This window comes from Trichechus manatus, unplaced genomic scaffold, assembly GCF_000243295.1.
Source record: "Trichechus manatus latirostris isolate Lorelei unplaced genomic scaffold, TriManLat1.0 scaffold00205, whole genome shotgun sequence".
Taxonomy (NCBI): Eukaryota; Metazoa; Chordata; class Mammalia; order Sirenia; family Trichechidae; genus Trichechus; species Trichechus manatus.
The window spans coordinates 3,322,955-3,340,871 of record NW_004444141.1 but is presented as its reverse complement, the minus strand read 5'-3'; the positions used below and the strand labels follow the sequence as shown (position 1 = coordinate 3,340,871).

At 42.5% G+C, this 17,917-nt stretch overlaps 1 protein-coding gene across 1 annotated transcript in view; it reads right to left on the bottom strand.

Annotated features, from left to right (window-relative positions):
- Positions 1-6,739: 6,739 nt before the first annotated feature.
- PROSER1 (proline and serine rich 1) overlaps positions 6,740-17,917 on the bottom strand; it is a 35,562-nt gene continuing 24,384 nt past the window's right edge. The window contains exons 10-13 of the mRNA XM_004388076.2: positions 15,351-15,395; positions 10,706-12,467; positions 10,086-10,236; positions 6,740-9,249 (exon numbers count right to left, since the gene is read on the bottom strand). Coding sequence (XP_004388133.1) covers positions 9,127-9,249; positions 10,086-10,236; positions 10,706-12,467; positions 15,351-15,395 — 2,081 coding nt within the window. The 3' untranslated portion in view covers positions 6,740-9,126. The remainder of the gene's footprint in view (positions 9,250-10,085; positions 10,237-10,705; positions 12,468-15,350; positions 15,396-17,917) is intronic.

The window sequence follows — 17,917 nt, the reverse complement described above, 5'->3', positions numbered from 1 at the left end:
GCCTACTGGAACCATCCTGTCCTGTTTTTGTAAATGTTTTAATATTGTCTGCTGTCTTCAGGGCATTCAGTAGTTATTTTTCTAGTTTATTGATTGTAGATTTGTTTGTTTCATCCTTTTTTTTTTTTTTTTTAATTTGGCTATGTCTGAGCAGGTGGGCTGTGTGTTCTTTGTTGTTTGCTCATCTGTGGGCACAACACTTTTTGCCTCCTTCTCCAATTATCAGGGTCAGTCACTCAGATATGGCACAGCAGGGCAGGACTAGCTGAAGAGGAGTTGCTGGGATGGGTTGTTTGTGGCACTTACTACAGCCACCAGGGCAGGTCGGTAATCAGTGCAGGGCATGTTCTGGTAGGCCGTGCCTGTGCTGCTTGGTGGTATGATGTTAAGTGCACGGTGCAGGTAGGGAGGTTGGAGGGGGGAGATTGTGATGTGTGGAGCTAAGATGGGTATGGGAGAGAGGAGAAAGGAACAGGAGCCAAAAACATACAAATGCAAAAAAGAGCACTAGGGGAGCTTGCCGTTGGAGTGGAGAGATGAGAGACCATAAAGTGGAGATAAAAAGGGAAGAAGAAGAAAAAAAGAAAAGAATGAATAAATAAAAATTAGAAAGAAAAAAGAACAGCAAAGCTCCCAGAGATCCCACCGGTGTGGCTATGAGGTCTGGGGAAGTTGTTCCCAGGTGTTGAAGTACAGCGTGGCTAGGAGGTGTAGAGGTATTCAGTGCCAGTATCCAGGGGACAGGAAGAGAAGGAAGGTATAGCGAGATGAGAAACTGAGTAATGAAGAAAGACAAAAAGGGAAAAAGAGGAAAAGAAAACAAAACAAATTAAAAAAAAAAAAAAAACAAGAAAAACCCCCCAAAAAAACAGAAAAAAGAAAAAAGAAAACCACGAATAAAGAAATGCTCTCAGGGATCTCTCTGCACGTCTGTGCAAGCTGACGGGGTAGGTCCCAAGCTGTTCAGCACCGCCTGGCCAGAACGGGCTTCCAACTCGAGAAAAGAAAAAGAAAACAAACAATTGAAAACAAACAAACAAACAAAAGCCCCGGGATCCCACCAGCACGGACCGGGAAGTAGCTCCGCACTGGAATGGAGCTCCACAGCCCCTCAGAAAGAAGCAAAGATGGCGCACGGAGCCAGGTATTTGAGCAAAAGGAGGGGGAGGTGGTGAGAGGTAAGGAAGAAATCAAATGAAGCAGAAAAAAGCAACACCAGCAGCCAGCTAATGGCACTCAGGGAGTCGGCCAGTGTGGGCGGGTGGGATCCAAGCAGCAGGTGCTTCCTGGCCAAGAGACTGTGGCCTTGGGAAGCAAAGGAGGCCGAGTGGGGGTGCAAAAGGTGGGGGGTGGAAGCTCCGTGAAGCTGCTTTCTCATACCCCCTGTTTGCTGGTCTCTGATAGGAGTCCAAGATGGCGGATCCATGCTGCATTAGCTGATAGGGGACCTCTCCATGTATGTCTCCTCGCTCTCTGTTCTCTGTCAGTTTCTTATTCCATTTGGTGCTTGGCTGAGTTCTTTGTCTCTTCATTTGATATTTAGGGTTTTAGGATTGCTGTTTTCTCTGTTTGGCTTAGTTTTTCGGATCTTTGCTGTGGAGGGATGGCATGGTGCTTCTGCTTAGAGCGCCATGTTGCCGGAAGTCTAGAAGTTTTAGTTATTTATTCTTTTGAATTTAAATCTTGAATCCATCCAGAGTTGCTTTTTGTGCATGGTGTAGTGAAGGGATCCATTTTAAATTTCTTTCATATAGATAATTATCACGAAACCTTATTAGCTGATATGCCTTGCCAGGTCTTTTATAAATCATTTCCATGTATGCGTGGGTGCCCATGGGTTTTCTATTACGCTCCACTATCAATTTTGTTTTTATGTGGTTAGCCGCGCTAGAGTCAGCCCTTGACTCATGATGACCCACGCGCAACAGAATGGAATGCTACCCAGTCCTGTGCCATCCCCATGGTCAGTTGTGGATAAGGCCCTTCTGATCTATAGGGTTTTCATTTACAGGTTGTCAGAAGTAGATTTCCAGGTCTTTCTTCTCCTGGTCAGTCTTAGTCTGGAAGCTCCACTGAAACCTCTTCCACATCATGTTGTTGTTTGCTGTCAAGTTGATTCCAACTCATAGAGACACTACAGGACAGCCTAAAACTGCCTCATAGGGTTTCCTAGGCTGTAATCTTTATGGAAGCAGATTGCCCGGTCTTTTCTCCCACAAAGGGACTAGTGAGTTTGACTTTTCAGTTAGTGGCTGAGCACTTAACCACTGTGCCCACCAGGGCTCCTTGTTGAGTATCATAGCAACATGCAGGCCTCCACTGACGGATGGGTGGTGGAGGCACGAGATGCATTGACCTGGAATCGAACCAGGTCTCCCACCTGGAAGGCATGATTTCTACCACTGATCACCACTGCCCCATCTATTTGGTTAACTCCAGTTAACACTGCCCAGTCTTGGTTTCTATGGCTCTCTGTCTTGATATTTGCACATCAGGTCCCTCCACCTTATTCATTGTCTTCAGAAGTGTTTTGGCTTGTCTTCACTCTTTGGTCTTATGCATAATTGAAGAATAAACTTGTAAAATTTATTGCAAACTCTGTTGGGATTTGTATTGGAATTGCATTGAATTCAGAGATTAACTTCAGAAATTTGACACCTTTAATAAGGATATCTGTTACAGTATTCATAAACATGATCACTGTGTAACTCCATTTATTTAGGATTTCTTTAATGCTTTTCATAAAGTTAATAACAATTCTCCATAAAGTTGTTACTCATAATTTGCTAGATTATCCCTAGACAACATATGATTACATTTTCTTGTTCAAATCAAGTTTTCTGTTGTTTAAAAATGCAACTGACTTTTGAATATTCATTTTGTATCTGTAAATCTCACTACTTTATTAACCTTAATTTGTTACCTCTGAATATTGATAGCTTTATATCTTTCTTTCCAATCTAATACTTTTATTTTATTTTTTACTGTACTGGATAGGACATATTGTACAATGTTGAATAGAAGTGATAATACACTTTCCTTGGCTGTTCTCATTTTAAAGGAATATTTCAAACATTTCATAATTAAGAATGATCTGTGCTATAGGTACTTTTGTAGATTTCCTTTACCTGATAGTTTTTCTTTTCCTAGTTTGTTGTTTCTTTTTAAACCATTATTGTGGTTGAGTATTACTTAATGCATTTTCTGCATGTATTGAGAAATGGCTTCTCTCCATTTGCTAATGTTCTGAATTTATTTTTAGATTTCCTAATTTCACCCTTGCACTCCATATATTAATTCAAGTTGATTATAGTCCATCATCTTTTTTTTCTTTTAATAAATGATGGAATTGCGTTGCTAATATTTTATGATTCTTTTAGTATGTTCTTGAGTAAGACTGACTTGTATTTTTCTCTTGGAAGACTTAGTATACCTTGGAGTGATCCATCTATCAAGGTTCAGTAGAATTGCCTGAATGCCTTTCCAGCCTGCTCTTTCCTTTCTGGCAAGTTCAGTCCATTTACAGATATTGTGATTACTAACATATAGGGAAGTGTAGCTAACATCTTACTGTGTGCTTTTTACTCCATTTTTCTGTGCCTTTCTTCTTTGCCTTTTTTTTTTTTCTTATTCCATTTTCTCCCCTTCATGGATGGTTGTTGTTGTTGTTGTTAGGTGCCGTTGAGTCAGTTTCCTACTCATAGCAACCCTACGTACAACAGAACAAAACACTGCCTTGTCCTCCGCCATGCTCACGATCATTGTTATGCTTGAGCCCATTATTGCAGCCACTGTGTCAATCCATCTCGTTGAGTGTCTTCCTTTTTTTCACTGACCCTCTAGTTTACCAAGCATGATGTCCTTCCATAAGGACTAATCTCTCCTGATAAACATGTCCAAAGTATGTGACACGAAGTCTTGCCATCCTCGCTTCTAAGGAGCATACTGGCTATACTTCTTCCAAGACAGATCTGTTCACTCTTTTGGCAGTCCACGGTATATTCAATATTCTTCACCAACACTATAATTCAAAGGTGTCAATTCTTATTCAGTCTTCCTTATTCATTGTCCAGCTTTCGCAAGCATGAGGCAATTGAAAACACCATGGCTTGGGTCAGGTGCACCTTAGTCCTTAAAGTGACATCTTTGCTTTCTAACACTTTAAAGAGGTCTTTTGCAGATTTGCCCAATGCAATGCATCCTTTGATTTCTTGACTGCTGCTTGCATGGGTGTTATTGGATCCAAGTAAAATGAAATCCTCAACGACTTCAATCTTTTCTCTGTTTATCATGATGTTGCTTATTGGTCCAGTTGTGAGGATTTTTGTTTTATGTTGAGGTATAATCCATGCTGAATGCTGTAGTCTTTGATCCTCATCAGTAAGTGCTTCAAGTCCTCTTCACTTTCACCAAGCAAGGTTGTGTCATTTGCATATCACAGGTTGTTAATAAGTCTTCCTCCAATCCTGATACCCCATTATTCTTCATATAGTCCAGCTTCTTGGATTATTTGCTCAGCATACCATGGATGAGGAGTTACAAACTCCACTCATTTTCAGCTCTTACCCTAAAATTTCACCAGGTATATTTAAATTAAAAAATTAATCAATATCACAATGCCCCTCCTGAAGACAAAGACTTGGGAACACCAATTTTGAGCACTTCTCTCAATTAACTTGTTAATGTCCAATATTTAATTTTTTAAACTAATTTAGGCATAGTTTACCAGTATGTCGTGCCATGTTTGAAAAACAACAAAGGCTCATTAAATGTGATTTGGAGTAAAGTCCTTTCTATCATTCTATCACACCATCTATATTTTATAAATACAGACTAAACTCATCTGGCAAATCAAACATGAGTCTCAAAATTATGGCTCATCAATTACATGAATTGACAGATTTTGCCAATTGTATATAGACTACCTTTCAAAAAAATTAAAAACAATTTTCTTTAGACTAAATCTATGCTGAATAGTAAATTTATATTCAAGGCTTCAGATGACACTTCCAGATGGTGACTACCTCAAGTATTAGCGTAGTCAATTAATATTAAATAACAAAGCATTGAGAATGTTAGAAAATAATAACTGCTACAAATTCATCGTCTCTTTTTCTTCAGGCTAGAAGAATGGTGAATGAATGCCCATCATTAGTGGCTTATTCTACTGTGATCAGAAGTACATCACATTCCCACATGAGTATTATACATTGTAAGGGTAAATCATCCTTAACCTGTCCTTCTTTGAATCTAGACTCCCTGACACACTGAGAACTTATATGCCTGACACTGAGCAGTGGAATTAAACTTTGGTGTCTTAGGCTGGGTTCTCTAGAGAAGCAAAACCAGTAAAGCATGTAAATATATATAGAGATTTATATCAAGGAAATGGCTCATGTGATTATAAAGGCCGGGACATCCCAAGTCAATGGATCAGGACAGAGGCTTCTCCTGATTCACGTAGTGGCAGGGGCTGGTGAACCTAAGATCGGCAGGTCGGAGAGCAGTGCTCTTGCTCACAGGCTGTGAAGACTGACGAATCCCTAGATCGGCAGGTAAGCTGCTAGCTTAAGCCCCAAGAGCTGGAGGTCAGACAAACAGGAGGCAGCTGCAGGATCCAGAGAGGCAAAAGCCAGAACGTCCACTTATATTCGGATGCAGGCCACACACCCAAGGAAACTCCCTTTCAACTGACTGGCTACTCACAGCAGATCCCATCGTGGGGGTGATCACATACAAACACTGAGAATCATGGCCCAGCCAAGTTGATACACGATCTCAACTATCACACTTGGTGTCACCACCTTTTCTTCCCATAGCCATACCTTTTTTAGAATGCTACTCTAAACACATCAGGCTTACTAGGAAACCAAAAACTGTTCTTCCTCTTTAAATCTGTATTTGTATGAATGGCAAAAGCATTCACCCAAGCCAGAAACCCGACCTTGTCAATTCAGCTTCTAAAGGCTCTGAAATGTTCCTCTCTCTTCCCTTTTCTTAATGGCAAACCTCACAATCTTCATTTTTGGAGTTCATTACCTCTAATCCATCTTCCATGCTGCAGCCTGAGTGATTTCAGCAAAGTGCTTTCTAAAAAAGTTCCCAACTGTTGACTACAGAACTCCCAACTGCTTAGCATGGTTTACAAGTTATTTGTAATTAGGCCCCTCCTTTGCCTTTTTAGCTTCATTCAAACTATACACTATGTTCCATCAAGTTATAAGAATATGCTATGATATTCAGTCACATATTGTTGCTGCTGTAATGGACATAACACAAGTTGGTGGCTTTAAAGAACGTAAATTTCTTTTCTCACAGTTCTAGAGGCTAGAATTCCAAATCAAGGTCTTGGCTGTGTCAATTCCTTGTAGGTAGGCCCTGTTTTCCTTGGTTCCTTGGCTATTCTCACTTGGAATCTATTCCTCCTTCTGTGTCTATGTCTCATCTGCTCGTTATAACTCTGAAGCGATTAGATTTAGAACCCACCCTACTCGGGTATGATTAAATTAACAAAGAAAACCCTATTTCTAAACATGCACAGGTGTAGGGGTTAGGATTCCAATACATATTTTTTTGGGTGGCAGAACTTAACCCATAACACACATTGTGGCTTTATAAAACACAAAAAACCAAGCCTTTTGCCGTTTAGTCAGTTCCGACTCATAGCCAACCTACAGGACAGAGTAGAACTGTACCCATAGGGTTTCCAAGGAGTGGTTGGTGGATTCAGTCTGCCAACGTTTTGGTTAGCAGCCAAGCTCCTAACCACTGCTCAACCTAGAAGATATTGTTACTCGTCCTTTAAGACTTTGGTGTCAATGAAAAGCTTACTGACTCCCTCAGGCAGTAAGGTACTCACTCCCCTCCCACATGTTCTTATAGTATGTGGTGGTACAAACAGCCTGGTATGGAATTAGTGCTTGGTTCAAATATACCACTTACTCATTGTGTGAGCTTGCATTTTGGCTTCATCTAGTTAATGAGGTTACTCGTGTTTATCTCAGGGTTATTGTGAGATAGATACATAAAACCAGTCCCCAGTAATTATCACAAGTATGCCAAAAAAGTTCTCTTCACTTTCATGTAAGCCTTTAAGTGCCCAATGTATGTCAGATGCCAAGAATACATCTAAAGGATGAAGAGTTCCTCTTCTCAAGGGGCTTATATATAGAACAGACACAGACCTCAGCAGCATCACACTGTATAAAGATTCCTCAGTAAATTCTTTCTGACTGAATGGCTGACATATATAAGGAACACAATGTATCTTTAAAAAGTCTTAGGAATGTAAGCTTTGAACAAAAATTTTCTATACAGGCAGTCCCCAGGTTATGAACGAGATCTGTTCCTAGCTGTGTCTTTCAGTTGAATTTGTAAGTAAGTAGGTAAGGCAGAGCAGGTGCCTACGGTTCTTATTTAGCCTGACTTCAGTGCAAGGAAAGGCTGGAAGCCTTGTCAGTGATTTAAAAGTTGCACGTGCAGCGAGTGAAGGTGACTGTGATGATGAGTTTGTTGTGAGCAGGGGTTGGTTCAAACCTTTCAAAGTGAGGGCCAATTAACGTAATATTAAAGGGCAAGGACAATTGTTCATAAGGGCCATTCGTAACCAGGGGACTGCCTGTACATTAGCTCCAGCACAGACAAAAAAATTAAAAAGCCTATCTAAGTAGTTAATAAAAACACTTATAAAATAGTTGTCATATCCATAAAGTTTATTTTAAAAAACTGTTAAAAACTAATCATACAGGAATATTTATTAATATATTTAAAAAGTTTGTTCAAGGAAAATACATTAGCAACATCTTCCAGACACCATCTTTATAAAAGTAAAACTTCTAAATGCTGAAATGCACTACAGTAGACTCTATGGTTTCCACTTTTAATCACAGGATCGGGTATCGTTCTCGTCTCTTCTTCCCCAAACGTGGCACAGTTACTCTTTTTAAATAGCTGACATTCAGTCACATCCTCCTACCACAGTCCTTCAACAGAGTGCACGCTGCATGTTTACTAACAGAGCAAGTCTTCTCTATTTGCTGTCACAATTACTTTAGATGAGCATTTTACTTTAAATACAAGTACTACATCCCATGATTGTAAACATTCACCAAGAGCTTCCAGAGCACAACGTGTAACAGAGGTGGCCTAAGAGTCAGTGAGCAAGCCTGGTGGCACAGTGAGTTAAGCGCTCGGCTGCTAACCGAAAGGTCAGCAGTACAAACCCGCCAGCTGCTCTGTGGGAGAAAGGTGTGGCAGTCTGCTTCTGTGAAGATTACAGCCTTGGAAACCCTATGGGGCAGTTCTACCGTCCTGTAGGGTCAGTCACTATGAGTCAGAATCCACTCCACAGCAGTGGGTTTGGTTTGGTTTTGGAAGAGTCAGTCAAATGTTCCTCATTCATTTGGATACTGCTGACATTAAATAATATGTTTTGAAGGCAAATCATGTACCATAAGCCTTACTTGTATTTCTGTAAGAAAGTAGTTCTGGGTGTGCAGTTTTAGTGAAAACACCTGAAAGTCATTCTAAAGACTACATTAAGCACCATTTTCACTTACCTGAAATATATTGAGTTAAATTCAGCAGTACATGTATGATCATTAATATCATAAATTAAAAATACCTGTGGGTCTCGAGTTCCCCTTTGCAGACACACATGGGGCAGAGTCCCCACTGTACTCCTGGGGACTACTCGTGCACGCCAAGGGCAGCTACTCCCCCGGGGCCACATGCGACCCGTCAGTCTGAGGCACATCTATCACTTCTGTCAGCAGACACCACACAAGCAGGTTTAAGGCTGTATTCGGCTATAGAGTTCAACCTCTTTCATGTTCTCTCTAAGCAGCTCACATACACAATTCAAGACCTCAGAGGATGGCAGGTGACAAGTCCCCAAGTGCTTTTTGAGTCCTATTCTCCACAGAGTCTGTTGTCAGTATATTTACATAGGGGGGCACTCACACTTAAAACTGTGAAAAAAATGCAACCATGATTTTCAAACTCTTCTCACAACTACCCTCATTCTCACTGTGGGACTCTTTCCAGCTTCACATTGGTCAGATTGTTCACTGCAGTCCTCAGGCAATTCTGATGCTGCTCCAAAGGAGAAGAGAAATGAAAATCTATTCACTGCCACCCACTCTGGGAGAGGCCTGGTTGCAAAGCAAATGGTGTTCCTGGCGTTGAAGGGTAACTAGGAAACCCATCAGGTTGAGCTGGATAGCTCTCCAGAGCCGAAGCTGAATGGACCTATTACAAAGAAGAACATGCAATTTAGCAGGGTGCCACATGCAATCAAGTCTCTCCTTCCCACATTACAGATATTTAGAATAGGAAAGAAAGAAAAAACTTTTGGGCAAAATAAAGTTTGCTCAGTCTCTTGAAATCTTTTAGAAACGTTGAAACTTCTTCAGGTGCAGGAGGTACATGGAAATGCCACCAAAATATTTAATATCCTTTAAAAGAAAAGTTAATAGATGTTCTAGAGAGATTTTGCTTTAATGGTCCATTATTTTCACTAAAACTGTAGAAGACAAAATTTAACTGTCATGGATAAAGATACCATTTTATTAAGTCAAGTCTCCACCGTGAGATTTTAAAGTCTGTAAGCAAGAAAAGCAATCACAGAGAGGGATATATTCTCCCACCTTTGTCACCGCTCTGAAAGAAGACAAGCGTAACTTGCAAACCTGGGAGGCCCAATCACCACACACCTGCTCTCTCAATGTTACCATTCTGTGGTTATTGTTAACTGCTGCGGAGTCGTCCATGACTCACGACAACTCCATGTACAGCAAGACTGGACCACGGTGACCCATGGGGTTTTTATTGGCTACTTTTCAGAAGTAGATCACCAGGCCTTTCTTCCTAGTCTGTCTTAATTCAGCATCATAGCAACATGCAAGCCTTCACTGACAGACGGGTGAAGGCTGTGCTTGAGGGGCTCACTGGGAAATGAACCCAGGTCTCCCAAATGGAAGGTGAGAATTTTACCACTGAGCCACCACTGCCCCCTACATGTTATCCCTTGAGAAGCTATACTATGCACGTTACCATTTTATTTACGCCAGGCATTGCCTGCTTACCTGCTGTAACAATGCTGACTGTGCAGCTGCATTATGCTGTAGTTCTTGCAAAGAGGACTGTGAAGGATTCTGGGAAAACCCTGGGATACCTGGGAGGGACAAAAGGCCCGGAAAAACAGAGCCACCTGCAGCTTGAAGCCCAGATGATAATCTAAAACAACAAACAGAAGAGCAGGTCAAACACCAGCAAACACATGAAGGCTACTGCTTCTTTAGTTGTCAAATATTATATTAGAATATTTAAAAAAAAAAAACAAACTTAGAATTTCTCTGTCAGAAGGAAACAAAAAAAGTAATCTTAGTCAACTACTCACTGATATGAAACGTAAAAGTATACTTTTCTGAATTCAGTAAGTTTATGTTTTGCTGCTTTACAACCAAGTTAAATTATTCAGTACAAATCCAAAAATTATGTGAACAGGCACTGATATTTACATATTTACTTTAATGTGGAGGAATGGCATAAAACATTTTTTGAGCACTGAAGACTCAGCTGAGAAAAATATATAATTTAGCACCACCAAATAACTGGATTTTGATTTTGGTTTGAATAACTTAAGACTATGAACTCCAAGTTAGGTGAAAAATGATTTTATCCTACTTCCAAAATATCCACATACCCGGCTTGTGCAACCAGAGCGGAGTTGAAGTTGGAACTAAACGCTGACGCAAATCCTGGGAGGACTGGGGCAGGTGACGGGGCTGTTGCAGCGACAGGCAGCGGGGTGACAGCTGCCACTGTGGAGGGCGCCTGCAGCCCTGGGAAGGATGGGGGAGCAGGGGTAACGCTGGGGGCATTAGAGACAGAGAAGCCAGGGTACGACGAATTTGAGGACGGCAGAGGTCCTTGCGTAACTGAGAAAAGGGAGGGGACAGCAGTGGACAAGTTGAGGGCAAAAGGGGCTACCGAGACGGGGGCAGAGGCAGAAAGCCCTGAGAGAAGCGCTGCTGTGGAAGCAGGGTGAGGGAGAGAGGAGGAGGTGGCCGTCGGAGACGAGGTGGCTACTAAGGAGCCCGGAAGAGACACTGACGGGTTAAGAGAGGGGTTGCCAGTTACAGGAAAATTACCAGTCAGAGAAGTAAAAGGAGGAAGAGCAGTGAATACTGGAGCGATGGGAGTGGCGGAGCCGTTGGGGGGGAGGGAAATAGAAGCATTCAAGGGAGCACTCAGACTAGAGAGACCTGACAATGCAGTGTTAAGGCAAGTAGACAGACTGATGGGCACCGACGGTGACGTGTACGCTCGGCCCACGGTCCCCGACAAGGCTGACGCGCCATGAGAGGGATTAGCGGAATGAGATGGGCCTTTGAAGGCCGAGGGAGTAGGACTTGTGGGCTCAGTTTTGATCGTGACAGGAAGAGTCGTTACAGCAGGGCTAGACAAAATACGCACATCTGAGTTACCAGGGTGAGGGCCGTGCAAAAGGGAAGCTGAGGCGCCACAGCTGGGGGGCACTGAAGTGGCAGACGACGTGGGCACAGCTAAGGGAGACTGCACGGGCACAGCAGGGGGAGCGGACGTGGAGCTGGCCACAGGCGATGGAAGGCCCGGGAACAGGGCCAGCCCTGGAGTGGACGGCCTCTGCGGGGTGGGGATGGCAGAGGGGGCGTAGCACTTGCCGGAGGCTGAAGCAGGAGCATCTGAGTTCTGATTAGCAAGAGACGATAAGGAAGCCAGCCCGCTTGTAACAGCGGAGGATAAAGCAGAAGAGCTGATTAAGCCGGTATCGCTTGCCGTCAGGAAGCCTTTTAAAGCAGATAGAAGAGGATTACCGACGCCCAGTGGGCCGGCAGCACCGGAAGCAGAACCACCAGCAATTACAGGAGTTGGGGTGGATACCCCTTGGGATGCTGGTGTTAAGGGGAGACCTGCAAACACCGACGCCAGTGAAGCCGAATTCGGGGTGTTGGTAGAAGCAGCAGTAGAGGTGGCAGAAAAGGGGAGGCTAGAGAAAGGGGCAGAAGTAGAAGCGAATGTTTCACTGGAAGCAGGGGCGGCCCGAGGGGTAGACGTAGACTGAGCAGCTGGGGGAGGAGCAGCAGAAGGGCCTGGCAGAGGAACGAGACCAGAAAAAACTGAAGGAACGGGAGCAGATGTTGTGCTGTGAACGGAAGTAACAGGTGCAGTAGGCAAGGAAGGGGTTCTGATGACTGTTGGATTTGGTGCCGACGGCTGGGACGTATGAAGGGCTGAGGAGACCTGCCCTGGGAAGACGGGAAGAACGGTGCTGGGCGTGTTGGTCCCAGGAGCGCCGGTGGCTGCTGATGCTGACAGATGATTCACGGCCTTGATGGGTGACGCAGTAGGGGCAGGGGTTGCAGCAGGAATGGAAGGATTAGAACCATGAGGAGAAAAGAGCTGACTGGCTGGGATGGAAAACGCTGTGGGGAGAAAAGGGGGCGAGAATTTATCGTCATGCTGAAATGTCAAACTTCAACTAAAAGAAATGCACACAGATTTCTGTAATATTTAAAAAATATCTAAGAAAATCAACGATCGATATAATAAGCCACTGCAGCGAGTAAGCTGCTGAACTCCATTCCCTTCAGCGTTCCCTAAGGTGCCTCAGTCAGCTGGAGGTCCCCTCTAGACCCTGCTCAGAACATCTCTCCAATTCACAGCGAGGAGGCTTGAGAAGCAAGCAAATGTAAGTCCCTTTCACATGCTTCACTTTTTAAAATTCAAAGAGTTTTTCTCCATGCATTTGCTCATTCTGACCACTCTACATCACTCCCAATTTTTACCTGGCTTGTCCTGCAAGCTCCTTTTGGGACAAAAAATGTGGTAATTCACCCTAACAGCCAGCACAGTGCATGACACCAGGGTGTTGGATAAGTGTTTGCTGCGCTGGGTATACCACAATGACCCCAAACTGAAGTTCCCAAATCCATCCAAGCAGTATTCTCAAGACTTCTAGAGTTTGCTACAATATTGCCATTTTGTGTTTTTATTTTGATAATCTCTACAAATAACTAATATTAGCATGTGGGTTTTCTCCTTGAATGAATTCAGTGATGTTTGCTTTTAATGATCTGACTGGTGCCAGATGAAAACCATGACTTAGGCATCTGATGTCATAATGACAACTATCATCCACGCTGTACTTACACTATGTCAGCTGTAAGCAGAGAATGTGCCTTTTGCAGTGAGACTTACTGTTTTTATCAACTATGCATAATTAAGATTCCAACGACCTAAGGAAGCAGACATGGCCAGTGCAGTAACCAGCAATGCACGATGCCAACCACGGGCGGGTGGGGAAGAGGAGACAGGAGAAGAACTGAAGGAAACAACGTACAAACGATGCATGTGCGCTCAGTGAAGGCCAGAAAGGGCCAGGACGTGCCGAACAAAGTCTCCCGTTGTTTCAGAAGGGAAATACGGTAGAAGAACTGACACACAGCAATACGTAAATCTATAAACTTCAAACTCAAAAGAGCCTCAAATCTCTACCCCATTCATGCTGAAGGAGTGATTCCGTTTCAGGAAAGTAACATCAGCTATTACTTTAAATTGTTGTATATATGGACACGGATTTGAACTTTTGTTTGTATTTATTTTATAGTTTTATAAGAACTACTACTGCTACTGTTAGGTGCCATCAAGTCAATTTCTGACTCGCAGCCACCCCATGTGACACAGCAGAACTGCCCGATAGGGTTTTCTGGGCTGTAATCTTTACAGGAGATCACTGGGTCTTTCTCCCAGGGAGCCGCTGGGTGGGTCTGAGCTGCTAATACAAGAATAAGGAATATATACCTAGTTTTGTGTTTATGGATAAATGTATCAAAAAATTATTTGTAAACACTTCTGGGGAAACATCTGAGAATTCACTATCTTATTTAACTACATGCCAAAGATCATGTAGTTAATGACAGATCAAGGTAAAACCAAGCTATCCTAGAATGCTCTTCACAGCAGCCTCTGTTGGAAATCTTTTAAATAAAATCCAGCAAAAGCCACACACTATTAATCAGTGCAAACAGTTAAAATTCCAACCACACACCATGATAAACATCACTTTCTTGTTCTTTAATTTGGTTTACTAACCATGAAAGCCTATCGGTCAGACCCTTTACATATATCACTTCATTTGTCCTCACAACAACCCTCTCAGATAGGTACCAACATCTCCCATTTTACAGCTGGGCGATCTAAGGCTTGAAGCAGCAAAGAAACGTTAAAAGATCATGCAGCTAGTAAGCGAAGTGGTAAAGCCAAGATTTGAACCAGGTCTTTTAGACTCATGTTCTCTACCACTCAGGAACAAGTGTGCTATTCCTATCGATGGTACATAGACACTTAACCTGATTATTCCCCTCAAAAACAGCTCTAGTAATGTGGCTGAATGTAAAGGCCGGTGTTTCCTGACCAAACAGTACCTTTGCTCTTTTTATTTTTGTAGTTAAATGGCCTGCTCAAGGTCACAAAGCTAGGTGGTGCCACAGCCACCATGAAGCCTAGGTGTTCCGACATTTCACTTAGTGTCCTTCTACCCCACTCTGCTACCGTCCTTAGAAACCGCCAGCTAAACAGCACCGTATTAGGCAGTGTTCTCAGAGAGCGGGGCTGTCCACAGGGACTCCTGACCACGTGCCGGTCCTGCGGCTTAGACTCCCGGGCTACTGTGCTAGACGAGGACTGGTGGCGGTTTCTGTCTCACACCAGAAAGCACCTCGCTCCTGATCACAGAAACCCTCAGCTAGGAGAAGAACGAGATGTTACGGCGCTGCTGCCATCTGCAGGCACCCAGCGGCCCAGGCCACCTCTGTTCACCGATCCCTTCTCTGCTTTGGCACGCCAACTCCTCTGCACGCTGAGTTATGCCGCCCCAGGTACTTAGTGAAATAATTACATCTAACAGCAGGAGCTGACACAGCACTGGTCAAAAGGGTTTTCATTATCCTATGTGTTTATATCAAAACTTATCTGAAAAGAAATGAGGCTTCCAATATTACATAACATAACGTGAAGGTGGATTCAATACCACACAGCACTCAGATTACACTGCAAGCAATACAAATAGAGAACAAAGTCGTCAGGTTAATTTTAAATATAGTTAGTATGTGCATTTCATGTTGTGTGTATAAAATTTATCACGATTAAACTACTTTTAGCAAGCATTAATTAATTATAGTTAGACTTTTTAATCAGGAACTGTTGTCAAAACATAAAAGATTTCAAATACACTCAACTCAAAGTGAATAACAGAAGAGACAATCACAACAGATACCAGTTATCTCTGGATCAAATCTGTTACTTACTTTGGTTCTGTGTAGGTTTTGACTGATAGGAAAGGTCTTCATTTTCTATATAAAATTAAATACGTAAAAGTTGATTCCAAGCTTTAGCCAAATTGTTCACTACCATAATAATCAGAGATGAGAAGAAAAAAAAAAAAATCCAGGATATAAATATGTATGTACACTGTGCTGGGGAAAAAAAAAAGTATGCATATGGGGAGGAAAAAAAAAAAGAAATAAAAATCCTGATAGTAACTCCATGGAGATTACGATATGATTGTGAGCAACTGCTCCCGCCCACCCCGCTTCCCCTTAACTTGTCAGGTTTTAAACAAACATTGTTCTTTTACAGATATCTTTAAAAACATTTTCTGGAGACGTGATGGTCTGGGTATGCCGCAGGAAGAAAACTTGGCCTGTGGATGGAGTGAGAGGAGCCACTTCTGGGCACACTGCCTACAGCAGCTGGAGGACATGGAAGTGGGAGGTGGTTGCTGATCCACTGCCAAATCCACTATGCTCTGTTGTTGTTAGGTGCTGTCGAGTTGGCTCCAACTCATAGTGACCCTACATACAACAGAATGAACACTGCCCAGTCCTGTGCCATCCTCACGATTGTTGCTATGCTTGAACCGATTGTTGCAGCCACTGTGTCAATCCATCTTGTTTGGGGTTCTTCCTTTCTAGCTGACCCTCTACTTTACAAAGCATGATGCCCTTCTCCAGGGACTGGTCCCACCTGTACGAGAGACAAAGTCTCACCATCCTCATTTCTCAGGAGCATCCTGGCTGTACTTCTTCCAAGATAGATTTGTTCGTTCTTCTGGCAGTCCACGGCATATTCAATATTCTTCGCCAGCACCATAATTGAAAACGATCAATTCTTCTTCAGTCTCCCTTATTCACTGTTCAGCTTTCACATGCATGTGAGGTGACTGAAAATACCATGATTTGGGTCAGGCGCACCTTAGTCCTCCAAGTGACATCTTTGCTTTTCAACACCTGAAAGAGGTCTTTTGCAGCGGAGTTGCCCCATGCAATATGTCATCTGATTTCTTGACTGCTGTTTCCATGTGAGTTGATTGTGGATCCAAGTAAAATAAAATCCTTGACAACTTAAATCTTTTCTCCACCTATCATGATGTTGCTTATTGGTCCAGTTGTGAGGGTTTTTGTTTTATGTTGAGGTATAATCCATACGGAAGGCTGTGGTCTTTGATCTTCATCAGTAAGCGCTTCAAGTCCTCTTCACTTTCAGGGAGCAAGGCTGTGTCATCTGCATATTGCAGATTGTTAATGAGCCTACGTCCAATCTTGATGCTGCATTCTTCTTCATATAGTCCAGCTTCTTGGATTATTTGCTCAGCAAACAGATTGAATAACTATGGTGAAAGAATACAACCCTGACGCACACTTTTCCTGATTTTAAACCTCGCAACATCCTCTTATTCTGTTAGAACGACTACCTCTTGGTCTATCTACAGGTTCTACATGAGCACAATTAAGTGTTCTGGAATTCTCATTCTTCGCAATGTTATCCATAATTTGTTATGATCCACACAGTCAAATGCCTTTGCATAGTCAATAAAACACAAATAAATATCTTTCTGGTATTCTCTGCTTTTAGCCAGGATCCATCTGACATCAGCAATGATATCCCTGGTTCCACTTCCTCTTCTGAATCTGGCTTGAATTTCTGGCAGTTCCCTGTCGATGTACTGCTGCAATCATTTTTTAATTATCTTCAGCAGAACTGTACTTGAATGTGCTATTAATGACATTGTTTGATAATCTCCACATTCTGTTGGATCACCTTTCTTTGAAATGGGCACAAATATGGATTTTTTCTAGTTGGTTGGCCAGGCAGCTAGCTTCCAAATTTCTTGGCACAGAGGAAATGAGAGCTTCCAGCTATGCATCCGTTTGTTGAAACATCTCAATTGATATTCCATCAATTCATACAGCATTGTTTTTTTACCAATGCCTTCAGTGCAGCTTGGACTTCTTCCTTTAATACCATCAGTTCTTGACCATATGCTACCTCCTAAATGGCTGAACATCGACCAATTATTTTTGGTACAGTGACTTTGTGTATTTCTTCCATCTTCTTTTGATGCTTCCTGCATCATTCAGTATTTTACCCACAGAATCCTTCAATATTGCAATTTAAGGCTTGAATTTTTTCTTCAGTTCTTTCAGCTTGGGAAATGTCCAGCGTGTTCTTCTTTTTTGGTTTTCTAACTCCAGGTCTTTGCACGTCATTATAATACTTTACTTTGTCTTCTAGAGTAGCCCTTTGAAATCTTCTGTTCAATTTTTTTATTTCATCATTTCTTCCATTTGCTTTAGCTACTCTACATTCAAGAGCAAGTTTCAGAGTCTCTTCTGACATCCATTTTGGTCTCTTCTTTCTTTCCTGTCTTTTTAATCACCTCTTGCCTCCCTGATGTTATTCTACAACTCATCTGCTCTTCGGTCACCAGGGTTCAACCCGTCAAATCTATTCTTAAGATGGTCTCTAAATTCAGACAGGATATATTCAAGGTCACACTTTGGTTCTCATGGACTTCTTTTAATTTTCTTCAGCT